The sequence below is a fragment of the Caretta caretta genome, chromosome 27, assembly GCF_965140235.1.
Source record: "Caretta caretta isolate rCarCar2 chromosome 27, rCarCar1.hap1, whole genome shotgun sequence".
Classification (NCBI taxonomy): Eukaryota; Metazoa; Chordata; order Testudines; family Cheloniidae; genus Caretta; species Caretta caretta.
In genome coordinates this window covers 14,054,375-14,069,959 of record NC_134232.1, presented here as the reverse complement: position 1 = coordinate 14,069,959, position 15,585 = coordinate 14,054,375, and the positions used below count along the sequence as shown (strand labels likewise).

General features: G+C 38.5%; 1 protein-coding gene and 2 long non-coding RNA genes across 4 annotated transcripts in view; 1 reads left to right on the top strand and 2 right to left on the bottom strand.

Moving 5' to 3' along the window:
* LOC125626657 (uncharacterized) overlaps nucleotides 1-15,585 on the bottom strand; it is a 225,423-nt gene that overhangs the window by 134,790 nt on the left and 75,048 nt on the right. The window contains exon 3 of one of the 2 annotated variants that reach the window (XR_012666167.1): nucleotides 11,806-12,318. The exons of the other annotated variant lie outside the window; for it this stretch is intronic. This is a non-coding gene — a long non-coding RNA (uncharacterized LOC125626657). Of the gene's footprint in view, nucleotides 1-11,805; nucleotides 12,319-15,585 lie in introns of those variants that run through there. 2 annotated transcript variants of the gene reach the window in all.
* LOC125626639 (keratin, type I cytoskeletal 12-like) lies at nucleotides 6,464-12,877 on the top strand. The gene is made up of 8 exons (XM_048829868.2): nucleotides 6,464-7,088; nucleotides 7,696-7,778; nucleotides 8,058-8,214; nucleotides 9,566-9,727; nucleotides 9,825-9,950; nucleotides 10,360-10,577; nucleotides 11,403-11,494; nucleotides 12,561-12,877. The coding sequence occupies exons 1-8, from the start codon at nucleotides 6,561-6,563 to the stop codon at nucleotides 12,656-12,658; spliced, it is 1,464 nt and encodes a 487-aa protein (XP_048685825.1). The 5' UTR covers nucleotides 6,464-6,560; the 3' UTR covers nucleotides 12,659-12,877.
* LOC142070172 (uncharacterized) lies at nucleotides 6,985-8,862 on the bottom strand. Its single transcript, XR_012666170.1, has 3 exons — nucleotides 8,785-8,862; nucleotides 8,194-8,283; nucleotides 6,985-7,076 (listed from the first exon to the last, which is right to left on the bottom strand). It is a non-coding gene; the product is annotated as an uncharacterized LOC142070172 (long non-coding RNA).

The following is a 15,585-nucleotide window of genomic DNA, read 5'->3' as shown; positions in this document are numbered from 1 at the left end:
GTTCTGTGGATGAAGGGAAAGCAGTGGATGTATTGTTTCTTGACTTTAGCAAAGCTTTTGACACGGTCTCCCACAGTATTCTTGTCAGCAAGTTAAGGAAGTATGGGCTGGATGAATGCACTATAAGGTGGGTAGAAAGCTGGCTAGATTGTCGGGCTCAACGGGTAGTGATCAATGGCTCCATGTCTAGTTGGCAGCCGGTATCAAGTGGAGTGCCCCAAGGGTTGGTCCTGGGGCCGGTTTTGTTCAATATCTTCATAAATGATCTGGAGGATGGTGTGGATTGCACTCTCAGCAAATTTGCGGATGATACTAAACTGGGAGGAGTGGTAGATACGCTGGAGGGGAGGGATAGGATACAGAAGGACCTAGACAAATTGGAGGATTGGGCCAAAAGAAATCTGATGAGGTTCAATAAGGATAAGTGCAGGGTCCTGCACTTAGGATGGAAGAATCCAATGCACCGCTACAGACTAGGGACCGAATGGCTAGGCAGCAGTTCTGCGGAAACGGACCTAGGGGTGACAGTGGACGAGAAGCTGGATATGAGTCAGCAGTGTGTCCTTGTTGCCAAGAAGGCCAATGGCATTTTGGGATGTATAAGTAGGGGCATAGCGAGCAGATCGAGGGACGTGATCGTTCCCCTCTATTCGACATTGGTGCGGCCTCATCTGGAGTACTGTGTCCAGTTTTGGGCCCCACACTACAAGAAGGATGTGGATAAATTGGAGAGAGTCCAGCGAAGGGCAACAAAAATGATTAGGGGTCTGGAACACATGACTTATGAGGAGAGGCTGAGGGAGCTGGGATTGTTTAGCCTGCAGAAGAGAAGAATGAGGGGGGATTTGATAGCTGCTTTCAACTACCTGAAAGGGGGTTCCAAAGAGGATGGCTCTAGACTGTTCTCAATGGTAGCAGATGACAGAACGAGGAGTAATGGTCTCAAGTTGCAGTGGGGGAGGTTTAGATTGGATATTAGGAAAAACTTTTTCACTAAGAGGGTGGTGAAACACTGGAATGCGTTACCTAGGGAGGTGGTAGAATCTCCTTCCTTAGAGGTTTTTAAGGTCAGGCTTGACAAAGCCCTGGCTGGGATGATTTAACTGGGAATTGGTCCTGCTTTGAGCAGGGGGTTGGACTAGATGACCTTCTGGGGTCCCTTCCAACCCTGATATTCTATGATTCTATGATTCTAAGTGGCATGTGGCTGCATCTGCTCCATACTAGTGCACAGTATTCAGCTACTGAATATACAAGTGCTACTGCAGATGTTTGCAACAATGATGCACCCCAGGTTGTACCAGCTAGTTTCTGGATTATGTTGGCTCTCATTTTTATCTTTGCAAATAAAAACGAGCGAATAACTTATAGGGTAACATTACATACCTGTCATTTGACCTCTTGGTTGCATACATTCTCAGCATAAATTTTAGAGTCCTATTGACCCTTTCAACTAAATCGTTTATCTCCCCACACGTTTTACACCACACATCTGCCATAATTCACCACATAACTGTGACATGAAATTTGACTCACAATCTGAGCTCTCCTCTGGAAAAAATAATCATCTGAACACAGTGAACAGAGCCCTACCCACTGTTTCAGCCTCTATATTAGAATAGGCAACTGTCTCTGAGTATCTAGTGGCAAAGTACACTACTACTAATATACATTTCTTTCCTATTTGAGTTGGCCAGGTCATTGGCCCAACTACATCCATGAGAGAGCATAAGCATGAGAATGACTCTATAGCCTGGTGATTAGAATACTCACCCAGGATGTGAGAGACCCACAAGCCAATCCCCCTGCTTGAATGGCTTTTTAATTATTTGTATTATCCACAGTGCCACAGCTTCCATAGGAGAGATTGAAGGATTTCCCCCATCGGAATATCCTATATACCAATGGTTACAGCACTCTCCTGAGAGATAGCAGATTACTGTTCAAATCCCTTTTACCATCATGTCGAGAGGGGACTTGAACTGGGGGTCACTAACATCCTAGGTGAGTACCTGAAGCACTGGGGTAAAAGTTATTAAGAAATGTTTTACTAATACCTTTTTCCAGCAGTAAATGCATACTATCTTTCCACAGAGTACCAGTTTAGTAAGTACATATTGTCCTCTTGACAAAACAAACACAAAAATCTTCCTTTCGAAAAGTCACCTGCTCATTCTATTATGAACGGCATACACACCGCTGTCAAAGAAAATACTTTTTATCTTTCACAACCATGAATGAGACACCATCAGATTGATTCTATTCTAAACAAAAAATGCTTTTAATGGAACCTACCTTTTCCTTTGTTCTCTGGGACCAATACAGCTCATATCAAATTTCTGTCAAATGTATACCCATGCTCTAGGGTGTGGATAAATTAAAAAGTGATAAACTTGAGATGACATATCTAACTATATAATTAAATCATTACAAAGAAAAGTAAGTTTTCTGTTTATTGAAATAACTTTAAAAGGAAAGTGTGTTGACTTCAAGTGTTCCCATGTTTAAACCTGCAACAAGAACATATATATGATCTTTAGATACAAGTCAGAAAAAAAATTGTACTAAGAGCTTTCAGTCCCAATAACTATTTTTAAAGATTTGCACACATCTACACCTAAAAATGAGATTTTATGGCCAACTAATGTAGAATATTGTCTGCCCTCTCCCTTTTTCCTGGAGGATTATTACAGATGCAATCACTTTGTCTGTCCCACGTTGTATGTACCTCCAATTATTCAAATTAGTGTTTGTGTAAAGTATCCTGCTAGTTGCATATCACAATATAGTTCTGTAGGTGTAGCATAAGGTGTTTCCAGACTGTGCTTCCTGCCCTCCCACATCTACAAAACACACTGACTGGAGGGTACTCCAATCTATTTCATGTTCCAAAGTTTAATAAGGAATAAATAGCATGATAATGAGTGCAATTATGAGAACCTATATAGAAAATTGGCATTTTCTGAGTCTCATGAACATTGGTACAATTCATACCAAAGGTGATATAGTTTTTGAAAATGGCAGAAAGAGAAAAAATATGCACTGATAGGGGATTCAGAGTAGCAGCCGTGTTAGTCTGTAGCCGCAAAAAGAAAAGGAGTACTTGTGGCACCTTAGAGACTACCAAATTTATTTGAGCATAAGCTTTCGTGAGCTGTAGCTTATGTACACTACTTATGTACACTACTAGCTGTAGCTCATGAAAGCTGATGCTCAAATAAATTGGTTAGCCTCTAAGGTGCCACAAGTCCTCTCCTTTTCTCTTTTCTTGATAGGGGATTGTAAATCACCTTCTAAAATGCTCTAGTGCTAGTACTTCACACACAAAGCTACATTAGAAGCACATTAGGATTGCATGGTTAAACACCCAGACATCAAAAACTGACAGCATTAAAAATGAATGTGCAAGCTACCACTTTGTGCATTTACATTATGATACAATTTTACTTAAGGTTCTCTGTGAACCTTATGAGCTGCGTAGCAGGAAAAGAGGTATTTTTCAGATAACCCACTAGGCTTTGTGATTTCTGCAGGCAATCTCACATGGAACAGGAGTGGCTAAGAAAGAGACAGTGCTACCTAATAACTGCCCCCATGACAAATGGGCTGATAATGTCATTACTAATGAAGTTTGAAAGTCCCCAAGGCCCCCCAGACAGCAGTTCCTAGGGTGTCCCCTCCCCTTTTAAGTCCACTGTCATAAGTAGAGCTGGGAAAATAATGGATTTTAGTTCAGCGGCAATTAAAAATATATATTTAATAAAATAAACAATATTAAATAATTATTATTTTCAGGTCAAACAAAAAAGTAAATTTGCTGAAATTTTCAGTGAATTGTTTTGATTTTTTGAAAATTTTTAATGGGAACAATTAGGCAAAATTAACATTAATTCACAAAATGTTTTGGTGTCACTGAATCTGCATTTTCTGTCAAAAAGTTTCTGCCTAAAATTTTCACCAAGCTCTAGTCACAACAGAAGACGACCATCAGCTACCCCAGAGATTAGAGCCCCGACTTTGGGATATTAACAAATTATATAAAAGAAACAAAGGTGATTTAAGTTTGACAATAGAAAGTCTTTGTGTATCTCATCTGTAATACCTCTTATTGAACTTTCTGTATGATTTTTTTTATATATCCTTTTTTCCTAATTTGAAATACTGGTTGGAGAAGGCTGCAATTTTTTATTCCAGATTTAAAAACACATGCACGACAGAAATTTTCAAGAACTATATTCCTTTTAAAACATAAAATTGATGTAGTAATGTATTATATTTCCAATTACAGATACAGTAACTCCTCACTTAACGTTGTAGTTATGTTCCTGAAAAATGCGACTATGCAAAACCATGTTAAGCGAATCCAATTTCCCCATAAGAATTAATGGGGGAGGGGGGGAGTTAGGTTCCAGGGAAATTTTTTTTGCCAGACAAAAGACATTATATACATATACAGTATAAGTTTTAAACAATTTAAAACAAACAGCTTAATATTGTACACAGCAATGAATGATTGTAAAGCTTGGCTGAGGTGGTGGAGTAGGAGGGTGGAATATTTCCCAGGGAATGCCCTGCTGCTAAATGATGGAACTAGCATTCGGCTGACCCCTCAAGGGTTAATATGCTGTTGCTAATGTAGCCTCACACTCTACAAGGCAGCATGGACTGAGGCAGGAGTGAGGAAACACAACAGATGCAGGGCAGTAGCTGCAAACACTTCCCTCCAAAAACTGAACACGATGATGAGCCCACGCTATCCAGCTGGAGCGCATCACTCCCTCCTCCTGACAGCACATGCACGACTGCACAGGTGCTGACTTTCCAAAGTGCTGTGGGGTGTGCGCATCAGTGAGAAAGAGAGACATGCATTACTCCTTTAAGTACACTTAACACCACTTACATCTGATGAAGTGAGCTGTAGCTCACGAAAGCTCATGCTCAAATAAATTGGTTAGTCTCTAAGGTGCCACAAGAACTCCTTTTCTTTTTGCGAATACAGACTAACACGGCTGTTCCTCTGAAACACTTCTCGTATGTTGCCCTTTCAAGCAGATCAGCCAATTCAGACAGGAAGCAACAGCTTCCAGCAAGCTCCCTCTTTTCTGTTCCCAGCCCTGTCCCCCTCCTCCACTTTGTGGCACCCCTCTCCCCACCTCCCCCAGCGAGCAGGAAGCTCCTGGGAGCAGCTCCAAGGCAGAGAGGGCAGGGCAGGGGCAGCACAGCAGTTGGGGGAGGGACAGCTGAACTGCTGATGGGCAGCCATCCAGCCACATACCTTACAGGGAATTTAGGGGAGCTGATGGGGGCGGGGTTTGCCCCCTCCCCAGTTCTAATCCCCACAAGGAGGAGCTGCTCTTCCAGAGAATCCTGCAAGCAATGGACAAAGCAGGCAGCTGCCAAATGGCCTTATGAGGGAGCATCATGCAACTTTAAACGGGCTTGTTCCCTAATAATTAGCTATGTAACAACGTTAACTGAGACAGCATTAAGTGAGGAGTTATTGCATATTAAAAAGGCTCAGGTATACCAACTCAACCCCTCTCCCTCTCATCACTACAGAGATTTACTACATAAGATGTCTGTTTATTGTGAAGGAAACACGGTTTAAAGAAAAACAAAACAAAAAGGATATACCAGTCTATGCACAGTCTATTTATGAATTCATTAGGAAAGATAGTACTAATGTAGGTGAATAATACAATTAGTGCTCCTAAAAAGTTACTCTTGGACCTAACAAAATATTTATTTCTTTATTCATAAATACATAACTTTGGAATGGTAGTACAAGGGAGACTCAAATACAAATCCTGTTAGATACCCAAGAAAACATGTATGCTGTAGATCCCCTTCTCATTGGGACAAAGTACAAACACAGTACAGTCTTGAATAATTTTCAGACAACTTAGAGAAACAAGGAAAAACCTTTAAAGAGTCCAATATAAAATTATGGTATGATACGTCACAAATATTTCTCTTCCCCATCCATATTTATTATTGGTGTCTAAGTGCTGGTACTGCTTTCTGCTCAATCTTTACTGATCTATAGAAAATAATGTTCTTTTCTTTCTCTCTCTTTCATGACAAGTGACAGAAAGAGAAATATAATGAGATTAACGGAATTTTTCTACTGGTTCTCTCAGGTGTATTCCTACAAGAACAGCCACAAATAATAAAGGAGATTAATATTAGAATGAGAAAAAAATTATGTATGAGCGATTAAAAGGAAAGATGACTTTTCTGTGTTCAGTTGCACATGAGGAAACATTATAATGAAAGCTTAGCTCTACTCCACCCATATCTCCTATTAGTAGAACAAATATCTGGAGGGTGATATATTTTCACATGAATGGACAATATGGATTTCCACATATCATTTAGTCTGGTCAGGAGATGTTAAGCTGGGAAAAAAAGAAAAGCATTGAAGTGCTTTGCTTGAGGAGGTGTGGACTGTACAACTGAAACACCCATTCCTTTCTGTATATAAAGGCTAAAAGTGCTCTCTGAGCTACCCTGCTCTGTTTCATCTACTTGTTACACTACATCAGGGCACCTTGAACATCATGGCTCTTTCTGTGCGTACAGGGGGAGGATCTCGGCAATTTTCGTCCCGGAGTGCTCTTAGTGGGGGATCTGTAAGAATATCTAGTTCCAGTGGTGGAGGAGGCTTTGGTGGGGGATCTGGTGGAGGCTTTGGTGTTGCTTCTCTGCTTAGCTCTAGTTCTGGCTTTAGTGGAGGTTTTGGTAGTAGCTTTGGGGGAGGCTTGGGTGGTGGCTTTGGAGGTAGCTTTGGTGGAGGTTTAGGAGGTGGCTTTGGTAGTGGCTCAGGCGCTGGTCTTGGAGGTGGCTTTGGTGCTGGCAGTGGTGGTGATGGTGGCCTTCTCTCTGGCACGGAAAAGGAAACTATGCAGAACCTGAATGACCGTCTGGCTGCCTACTTAAACAAAGTACATTCTCTGGAGGAGAGTAATACTGACCTGGAGCATAAAATCCGTGAGTGGTATGAGAAAAATGGTCCTGGTGCTGGTGGCCCTGGAGCTGGCCATGATTATAGTAAATATTACCCAATAATTGAAGACCTTAGGAATAAGGTAAAAAAAATCACCTGTTACATCTTTTTACAATCTAAATTCACTTAATATTTTCCAAGGTGAAAATTATAATAATTCTTTTGAGAAACTAACAGCAAATTTTCTCTATCATACTATTATTTGTAATGATCATCTATCATATTATGCTGATACTAAGAACATTTTAGTTGTAGTACAGATAAAGCAAATTTATTGAAATTGTGTGGCTAAATCCCTTTTGATGATGTGAACTAACCTGGCCTCATTTGAATTAAAGAGAAGGTAGAGATAAAATTACCTAATACTAACTCAGATTATTACTTTTCTTCTTGATAGTTGAAAAAAAGTTTTCATGTTAATACCCTTCCTACTTTTTGCACCCCAAATTCAATTTCTGCAATAAAGAGACTATCTGAAAAGCTACTTTAGAGCCCATGTGCCAGATAGTCACTGGCATAAATTGGTGTTGCTTATTTACATTAGCCGAGAATGTGGTCCTAAATATTTTAGATATACTTGTACAACAGCCTAATGAATGTCCCTTGCATTATTATATTACTAAATACACTGAACAGTAAGTCTATCAGGTTATAGAATCACTCTCTGGGCATCCTGCTTGTCTTTCCAGATAATTAATGCCACTATTGATAATGCCAGGATCGTTTTGCAGATTGATAATGCCAGACTGGCTGCTGATGACTTCAGACTGAAGTAAGCAGAGAGTAGTATCATGAAATGTGTTTTGAAACCCATTATAAATATTTTATTTAAAAATTCCAAATGGATTCAGCAATTTTCAGATATTTCTCTTAGAAAATTTAAATGAAACATTATTGTATAATTTAATAACAATCATAATCATAATACATTGGTTTTGAAGTGGTAGTAAAAGATGTAACCATTTAGTAAAAAAGTTATGGTATTTTTATTTGTATGGGTTACACTGATCCCATTTATGGTACAAAAACCTGGTTTATGATTTTTTTAAAGATATGAGAATGAAGCAGCTCTTCACCAGAGTGTGGAGGCTGATATCAATGGTCTGCGTAGAGTTCTGGATGAGCTGACTTTGACCAGAGCTGATCTAGAGATGCAGATAGAAAGCCTGAATGAGGAGCTGGCTTACCTCAAGAAGAACCATGAGGAGGTAAACAGATTTTTTGCTTCAGTATTGCAGTTTTCTCATAAATTGATTAATAGTAAAACTCAAAACGTACTAGAAAAAAAGAGATGAGATGTGCAATGTCAGTCTTTTCTCTGATTTTTTTATCTTGAGAAAGAGCTCTTTCTGTTGTTGGGTTTTTTGTTTTTGTTTTTTTGTCTTCAGTTCAATCAAGGAATTGGGGGAGAGAGACACAGAAAGAGGCAGACCAAGAGGCAAACTGTGAGCGCTAATGGTTCTAGTATTACTGGTTTTCTCAGATTCACTTCCAGTAATATAATAAGCAATTTTGCCAAGAATATATGCTTTGTGTAAGGCCTCTCTATGTAAATACAACGGATAGGCCAAGATGGGTGTGGCAAAGATCCAGCTAACTACTTTATTGAAAAAGGATTAAATAGGCTTAGATCTGCCATGTAAGAATAGAAAAAGCTTCAGATTGCACCTTTTGATTACTTTTCTGGGCTTTAAAAAACATCAGGTACAAAAGCCCTTTAAAATGCACCAGCATGTTACATTCTCTTTATTTTGGTTTTGCAAAGTTCAGTTATTTACCTTTAGCCTTTGGGTAGGCAGCAACATGTTTTCTTTTCAGCTGCTCCTGAGTTTCTGGGTTCATTCTGGAAATGTACAGGACACTGAACTGTAGGCATATTTGCTTCCACTAGTATGCAACACATTTTTAACTCTTGCTATCACTTCATCCTAACAGCTCTTCTTAGTTTTTTGTAAGTCGATTCAGCGATGAATGAAATGAAACTGGTTTGCAAGATCTTTTCATATTCTTTTTCGAAGTATCATGAAAATCAGTCAGATGTATTATTTTGATACAATGGATGGTTACATATGTTTTCAACAGACATGGCAAAACTGTATCAAATATAAAATAATGTATGAAAAAATATTTTTCCCACCAAGGATAAGTTTTCTCTCAAGTTGAAAGCTAATACCGAAATGAACCAGAGGAATCTGTGAAGTCAATTAAACTAGTACCCTATCTTTCCCTTCAGTGATTTTTTTACTAATAGCCTAGGGCACTGTGTGGGGAAGAGATGACTTCTCTGTAATTTAGAAATGTCCAAAAAGGTGTAAAAATTGAAATGGCAAGATTGTAGATATGAATTGCTGAGGTTGCTGTGATACAGTGAAAAGAAATTCATATTAAAAATGGGGTAAATTTTACAGTACAGGTAGTGGTAGATTAGATTTGACTAGGAAGGTTTAATATTGACTTAAAGGGATCTTGAATCATACACTTTTCTTTATACATAATTTAGAGCTGATCATTTTGTTCATTATTATACTGAAACACCTTTACTTCCTTTTACCCTTCTAGGAACTTCAAGGTTTCCAAGGTAATGCCACTGGCCAAGTCAGTGTTGAAATGGATGCTGCTCCAGGAATTGATCTGACCAAGCTTCTGAATGATATGAGAGGACAGTATGAAGTCATTGCTGAACAGAACCGTAAAGAGGCTGAAGCATGGTTCAATGAAAAAGTAAACATCTTAGAGATAAATTCAGCCAAACACAGTTAAATATAGGAAAAACATTTGTAGTAGCTGAATTACATTCTATTTTTCCATGACATTTCAGAGCCTGGAACTGAAAAGGGAAATCTCCACCAACACTGAACAGCTTCAATCAGGAAAAAGTGAAATCACAGATCTAAGACGCATTCTTCAGGGCTTGGAAATTGAACTACAGTCTCAACTTGCCATGGTATGCTGAGAGACAGCTGCTACTCAGAGTAGCTTTTCTGATTTCAGATATACTGCTGTTTAAGATTAACATTTAATTATCCCAGGGAACTCTGTATTCTTTTTAGTTCATAAACTCCAGTAATATCTGGAATACCTGAATTGCAAGTAATGCATTATAAAACAAATACATTGTTATGACTGGGTACAGCAAAAAACAGGATTACATATTTAATAAGAAGCCAAAGTAGGAATTCTACAAATTAATATTTCATTCTAAGAGGAAAATTTGTAAATGTTTCACTATACACAAAGAGAAAGAATACCACTTCTCTCCATCATTTTAGCCTACTTTTCTTCCTAATTATTACATTGTTTTCTTCTCCCCATTCACAGACTACATTTAATCAATAACATATCTTTTTATGCAGAAAAAATCCCTTGAAGACACATTGGCAGAAACAGAAGCAAGTTACTGTGCTCAACTCTCACAAATGCAGCTTCAGATTGGGAATCTGGAGTCCCAGCTTTTCCAGGTCAGGGCTGATATGGAGCGCCAGAATGCAGAGTATCAACAACTCCTGGACATCAAGACCCGGCTGGAAATGGAGATCGAGACCTACCGTCGCCTGCTAGATGGGGAATTTGGGTAAGTACAGAACTGAAATTGAAAACTCCCTTTTTACTCATTCCCATGGTGAATTCAACGTGAATTCCAAGGAAGTAGAAATGGTGCAGACTGGTGGTCCTCAAACCAATAGAAAGTAAGGCCTATGACACACACAGATTTCAACTGTACATTCGTTGGTTCTAAAAGATCCTGTAATGATTAAAGTTATAGCTCTTTTTATATATAGAAACCACTTAAGGAGAATCAGCAATTCTATCCTATATTTAAGTCATTCCTTAAATGTGACACTTTATGTCTGAACTAGAGTTAGTGTGTGTTAGCCATGGAGATTCCAGAGATACATGGAATTTCAGGGTTTAACTAAGATATGACAGAATTAAACCTGTGTAAAAGTAATGAGACTGTTTACACAAAATTTCATTCAAAAATTGTTATTTTATTTTGGGCTATTTCATGCCAGAAATTTTGTTTTTCATGGAGTTCCCGCAAATTTACCAGACCAATGACTTAAGAAAATGTTGAAGTAGATGTAGTCATATATGTTTTTGAGGTAAATAAATTGTCCTTTTCAATGAATACGTTTGGTGGCCTGGTAAGAACTGACCTGGCAGGGTTGCAATCATACTGACTGATCGAAGCAGGATAATATAATGATTTTTTTTAAAGTAAAGTTCTCACCCATGATGCTGATGATTTCAGTATTTTAAAAAAGAAGAAGAAATCAGAGAGAACTTATTCCTGACTCATCCAGGATTAAAAAATTATCAACAAGAAACTTGCTGCTCTATACTCCTGATCCTGACAACTATTGTGTGGCATTGTATATCTGTGATTTCTTTGCAGAAGTGAATTTGCTGGGGGACAAGGAGGTTCATTTGAAAGTTCATCCTTGACAGGTTCTATATCACAAACACAATCACTGGATTCTTCTAATGGTGAGTCTCCTGGGATAACATTTATTTTTGCAAGTGTCCATTGACCTTGAGCATTGAACTTCAACTGATGATTAGATTTGTGTGTATATACTCCTAAGTACTGTGAACTGTAGATGTAAAATTGCCGTTAATGTTTGTGTGCGGGAGGAAATACCCAGTTAAAATGATTTTATAAAACAATTGCTGTACTAAATTAGTAAATGCCATTCTGTTCCTCTACACTGTAAAGTTCATCATGGCAAGAAACTTTAATCTTTAATTTTAAAAGGATTAAGGACATAACTAGTATCTGTGTATATAATTCTGCTTTATAACTTTAATTGATGAAGTCTGATGTCAATGTTGATGTACGAAGATTCAGCAAACACACACACACACGCGAGGTCAGACCAATGTGAGATTCACAAACACAGTTATATGTGTGACAGAAAAGATTGTTCTTAACTATTGCAGGCTGTTATATCCTTGCTTTGTGATGACCACCTTTTTCATATCTGCTGTTAATGCTTCAAAGCGGTGAATGGCGACATGACAAATCTGACTCCATCTTGCTCTGGCATGGGCTGTTGCTTCCTAGTTGCTAGGGTCAAGCCAACATGATTTCAAGTTTGACTTCAGTATGTCCTTATATTGTTTGTACTGGCCACCATGAGAACGGGTGCCTTGCTTTAGCTGACTATAAAATATGGCTTTGGTTTTTCTCGAGTTGGCCACATGAATGAAATGCCTAGTCCAAAGCAGCTGAACTGTGTATGCTTTGAATGACAGACATCCAACAATGATTAAGGAATTTGATACTGGGAATCCTGTCACACCATTTGACCCTGCAAACAGACCAAAGATAGAGCACATGTAACTGATCAAGTTTCTTAATGTGGCGACAATATGTTGTCCAAGTCTCCCAAGCATATGGAAGCATTGTAAGCACAGCGGCTCAAAAGACATTTAGCTTATTTTGACATCCCTGTCATTCCTTAGGCAGCATTCCAAATTCCATTCTGCATTTGGAGGGTTTTTTTAATAACCTTAATCCTACATAAACAAACTCTTTTTTATTAATGTTTAGATCCAACCAAAACCAGAAAGATCAAAACAATTATTGAGGAGGTGGTGGATGGTAAAGTTGTCTCATCCCATGTAAAGGAAGTTGAAGAGAAGATGTAAGCAACAGCATGAAACTGCAGAGGATCCAGTCATTAGATTGTTTCTTTGACAAGCATCTCAATGAAGAGACATAACTTTGGATCTCTGTTCTTTTGTCTGAAGTGATGAGTCCATGTTGCCTTCTTTTTCTTTTGATTTTACCAGGATTCTTTTATACAAAATTAAAATACATTTCTGAATCTCTGAAGTTTGGTAATGCAATAAACATTCTGTTTCAAATTATACTTGTCTTTATTACTTTCAAAATGTATTCACCATTCAAAACCAGCTATTGTTATGTCATTAGTAAATATCTGAAAAAACAAAACAAAACAGATTTCTAGTGTACATGTTAAATTTTCAGTTTATTATTATACAGTAGGCTTATCTGTAATTTTGATAAGTGAATAATAAATATAATTACTCTGCTATTCTAAACCCCATACACAGTTTTTGACCAATAAAAAGGGAATAAGCAAGCTTTTAAAATGAGTGCTCTTTGAGAGGTGCAATCATAACTTTAGAACTGTAGTTACTGAACATATACTTTTTTTCTACATATGCCTTGCTTTAGCATACAATTTGTGTGTGTATATTTGTAATTTTAATCCTCATTTAAGAAAGAGTGTTTGTAATAAGAACATTACATTCAAGCACCGTTTAAGTTTGTGATCAAAGCAGTATTTGATGGTGCACAATTTAAATCCCATACTCTGTAACAAATCATAACAAATCATAACATTCATAAACCAGTCGGAGAACACTTCAATCTCTCTGGTCACGCAATCACAGACATGAAGGTCGCTATCTTACAACAAAAAACTTCAAATCCAGACTCCAGCGAGAAACTGCTGAATTGGAATTCATTTGCAAATTGGATACTATTAATTTAGGCTTAAATAGAGACTGGGAGTGGCTAAGTCATTATGCAAGGTAGCCTATTTCCCCTTGTTTTTTCCTAACACCCGCCCCCCAGACATTCTGGTTAAACTTGGATTTAAACTTGGAGAGTGGTCAGTTTGGATGAGCTATTGCCAGCAGGAGAGTGAGTGAGTGTGTGTGTGTGTGTGTGTGTTTCCGGGGGGGGGGGGGGGGGGGCGGTGAGAAAGCCTGGATTTGTGCTGGAAATGGCCCACCTTGATTACCATGCACATTGTAGGGAGAGTTGTCACTTTGGATGAGCTATTACCAGCAGGAGAGTGAGTTTGTGTGTGTATGGGGGTGGGGGGGGTGAGAAAACCTGGATTTGTGCTGGAAATGGCCCACCTCGATTATCATGCACAATGTAGGGAGAGTGGTCACTTTGGATAAGCTATTACCAGCAGGAGAGTGAGTTTGTGTGTGTGGTTTTTGGAGGAGGGTGAGGGAGTGAGAGAATCTCGATTTGTGCAGGAAATGGTCCACCTTGATTATCATACACATTGTGAAGAGAGTGGTCACTTTGGATGGGCTATTACCAGCAGGAGAGTGAGTTGGGGGGGGGGGGTGGAGCGTGAGAAAACCTGGATTTGTGCTGGAAATGGCCCAACTTGATGATCACTTTAGATAAGCTATTACCAGCAGGACAGTGGGGTGGGAGAAGGTATTGTTTCATGGTCTCTGTGTGTATATAATGTCTTCTGCAGTTTCCACGGTATGCATCCGATAAAGTGAGCTGTAGCTCACGAAAGCTCATGCTCAAATAAATTGGTTAGTCTCTAAGGTGCCACAAGTCCTCCTTTTCTTTTTGCGAATACAGACTAACACGGCTGTTACTCTGAAACCTGTAACAAATCAGAGTATCAAAATGATTTGTTATGAAATGTACGTACATTCTCTTGTTGCCTAATTTTTTTCCAATTGGAACCACCCAACATACTCTAGAGCACAAATGTTGTAGATGAGACTTTATTTTAAAACCTTAACCTAAATGTAATAAAGGAAGCCTTATACTAATGATTTTACTACTGGGGCACTAGGGACATTTAGGAAAATAAATTCCATTAATCAGTCACAATTATTTCAACATAATGCTTCCAAACGAAGAACACATATGACTTAGACTATAAGTTTGCTGGAGTGGAACTGTTTTATTCTGTATTTTGTAAAGCATCGTGAACATTTATTGTGGTGATATGAGTAATAATAATTATTTTATAATTATTATTAATATCACTCAGCTGCTCCAATACCCCAGAATACAGGGCACATTACACTAGGGGACTCCATAACAGCAGTCAGACTTCATGAACAACTGTAAACTTTACTGAATAGCCTGCATAGCACAACAGAAAACTAAGAAGCAGTGGCAAAAGTGCCTTCATTAATGAATACACAAGCAACTATAATAGAGCATTTACATATAGTGTCAGCCTAAAAGTATGATCCCGAGTTAGCAATGAATGAAATGATAATGACCGAGATACTATCACAGGGAACATTCTCTAAAAGCAGTGACTTGTCATGGTGTGGTGTGTTAAAGGAGGCTGAGCATGACATAAATAGCTTGCCCCAGCGCTGGGGCGTGAGATGGGGACAGCCAGCGTATATGACATGGCATTCCTCATTTGCCAGCAATGGAGTTTCATGTTGGCAGAACCCACTCCCTCCCTGAAATCAGAAAATGAATGACTCATGAAGAGCAAAATTAGCCAAACTGTTATTGCCACAATGTAGAAAGACATTTAAAATAAATATGCTTTCTGCAGAATCAAGAATGCCCAAGCTTGTACACTTACTGAAAATGAAGAGTGTTTGAGAGTAGCTAGACAGACAGTCTTTCTATCAGTGTTTCAAAGTATAATATCATAACCAATTATCAGCCAGATTTTATCCTGGGGTGCCATCTATTGGGGGCTCACAAAACAAACTTTTCAAATATGTTTGACTTTTTAACCACAACACTTAAGTAACTTAAGTATGAAGAAAAGGAGTACTAGTGGCACCTTAGAGACTAACCAATTTATTTG

Bases quoted from the DNA above. Each gene is read 5' to 3' on its own strand.
- LOC125626639 (XM_048829868.2), top strand. From the start codon at position 6,561: ATGGCTCTTTCTGTGCGTACAGGGGGAGGATCTCGGCAATTTTCGTCC. The intron at 8,215-9,565 runs GTAAACAGATTT...TTACCCTTCTAG, and splicing joins TCAAGAAGAACCATGAGGAG to GAACTTCAAGGTTTCCAAGG. The intron at 9,951-10,359 runs GTATGCTGAGAG...CTTTTTATGCAG, and splicing joins TACAGTCTCAACTTGCCATG to AAAAAATCCCTTGAAGACAC.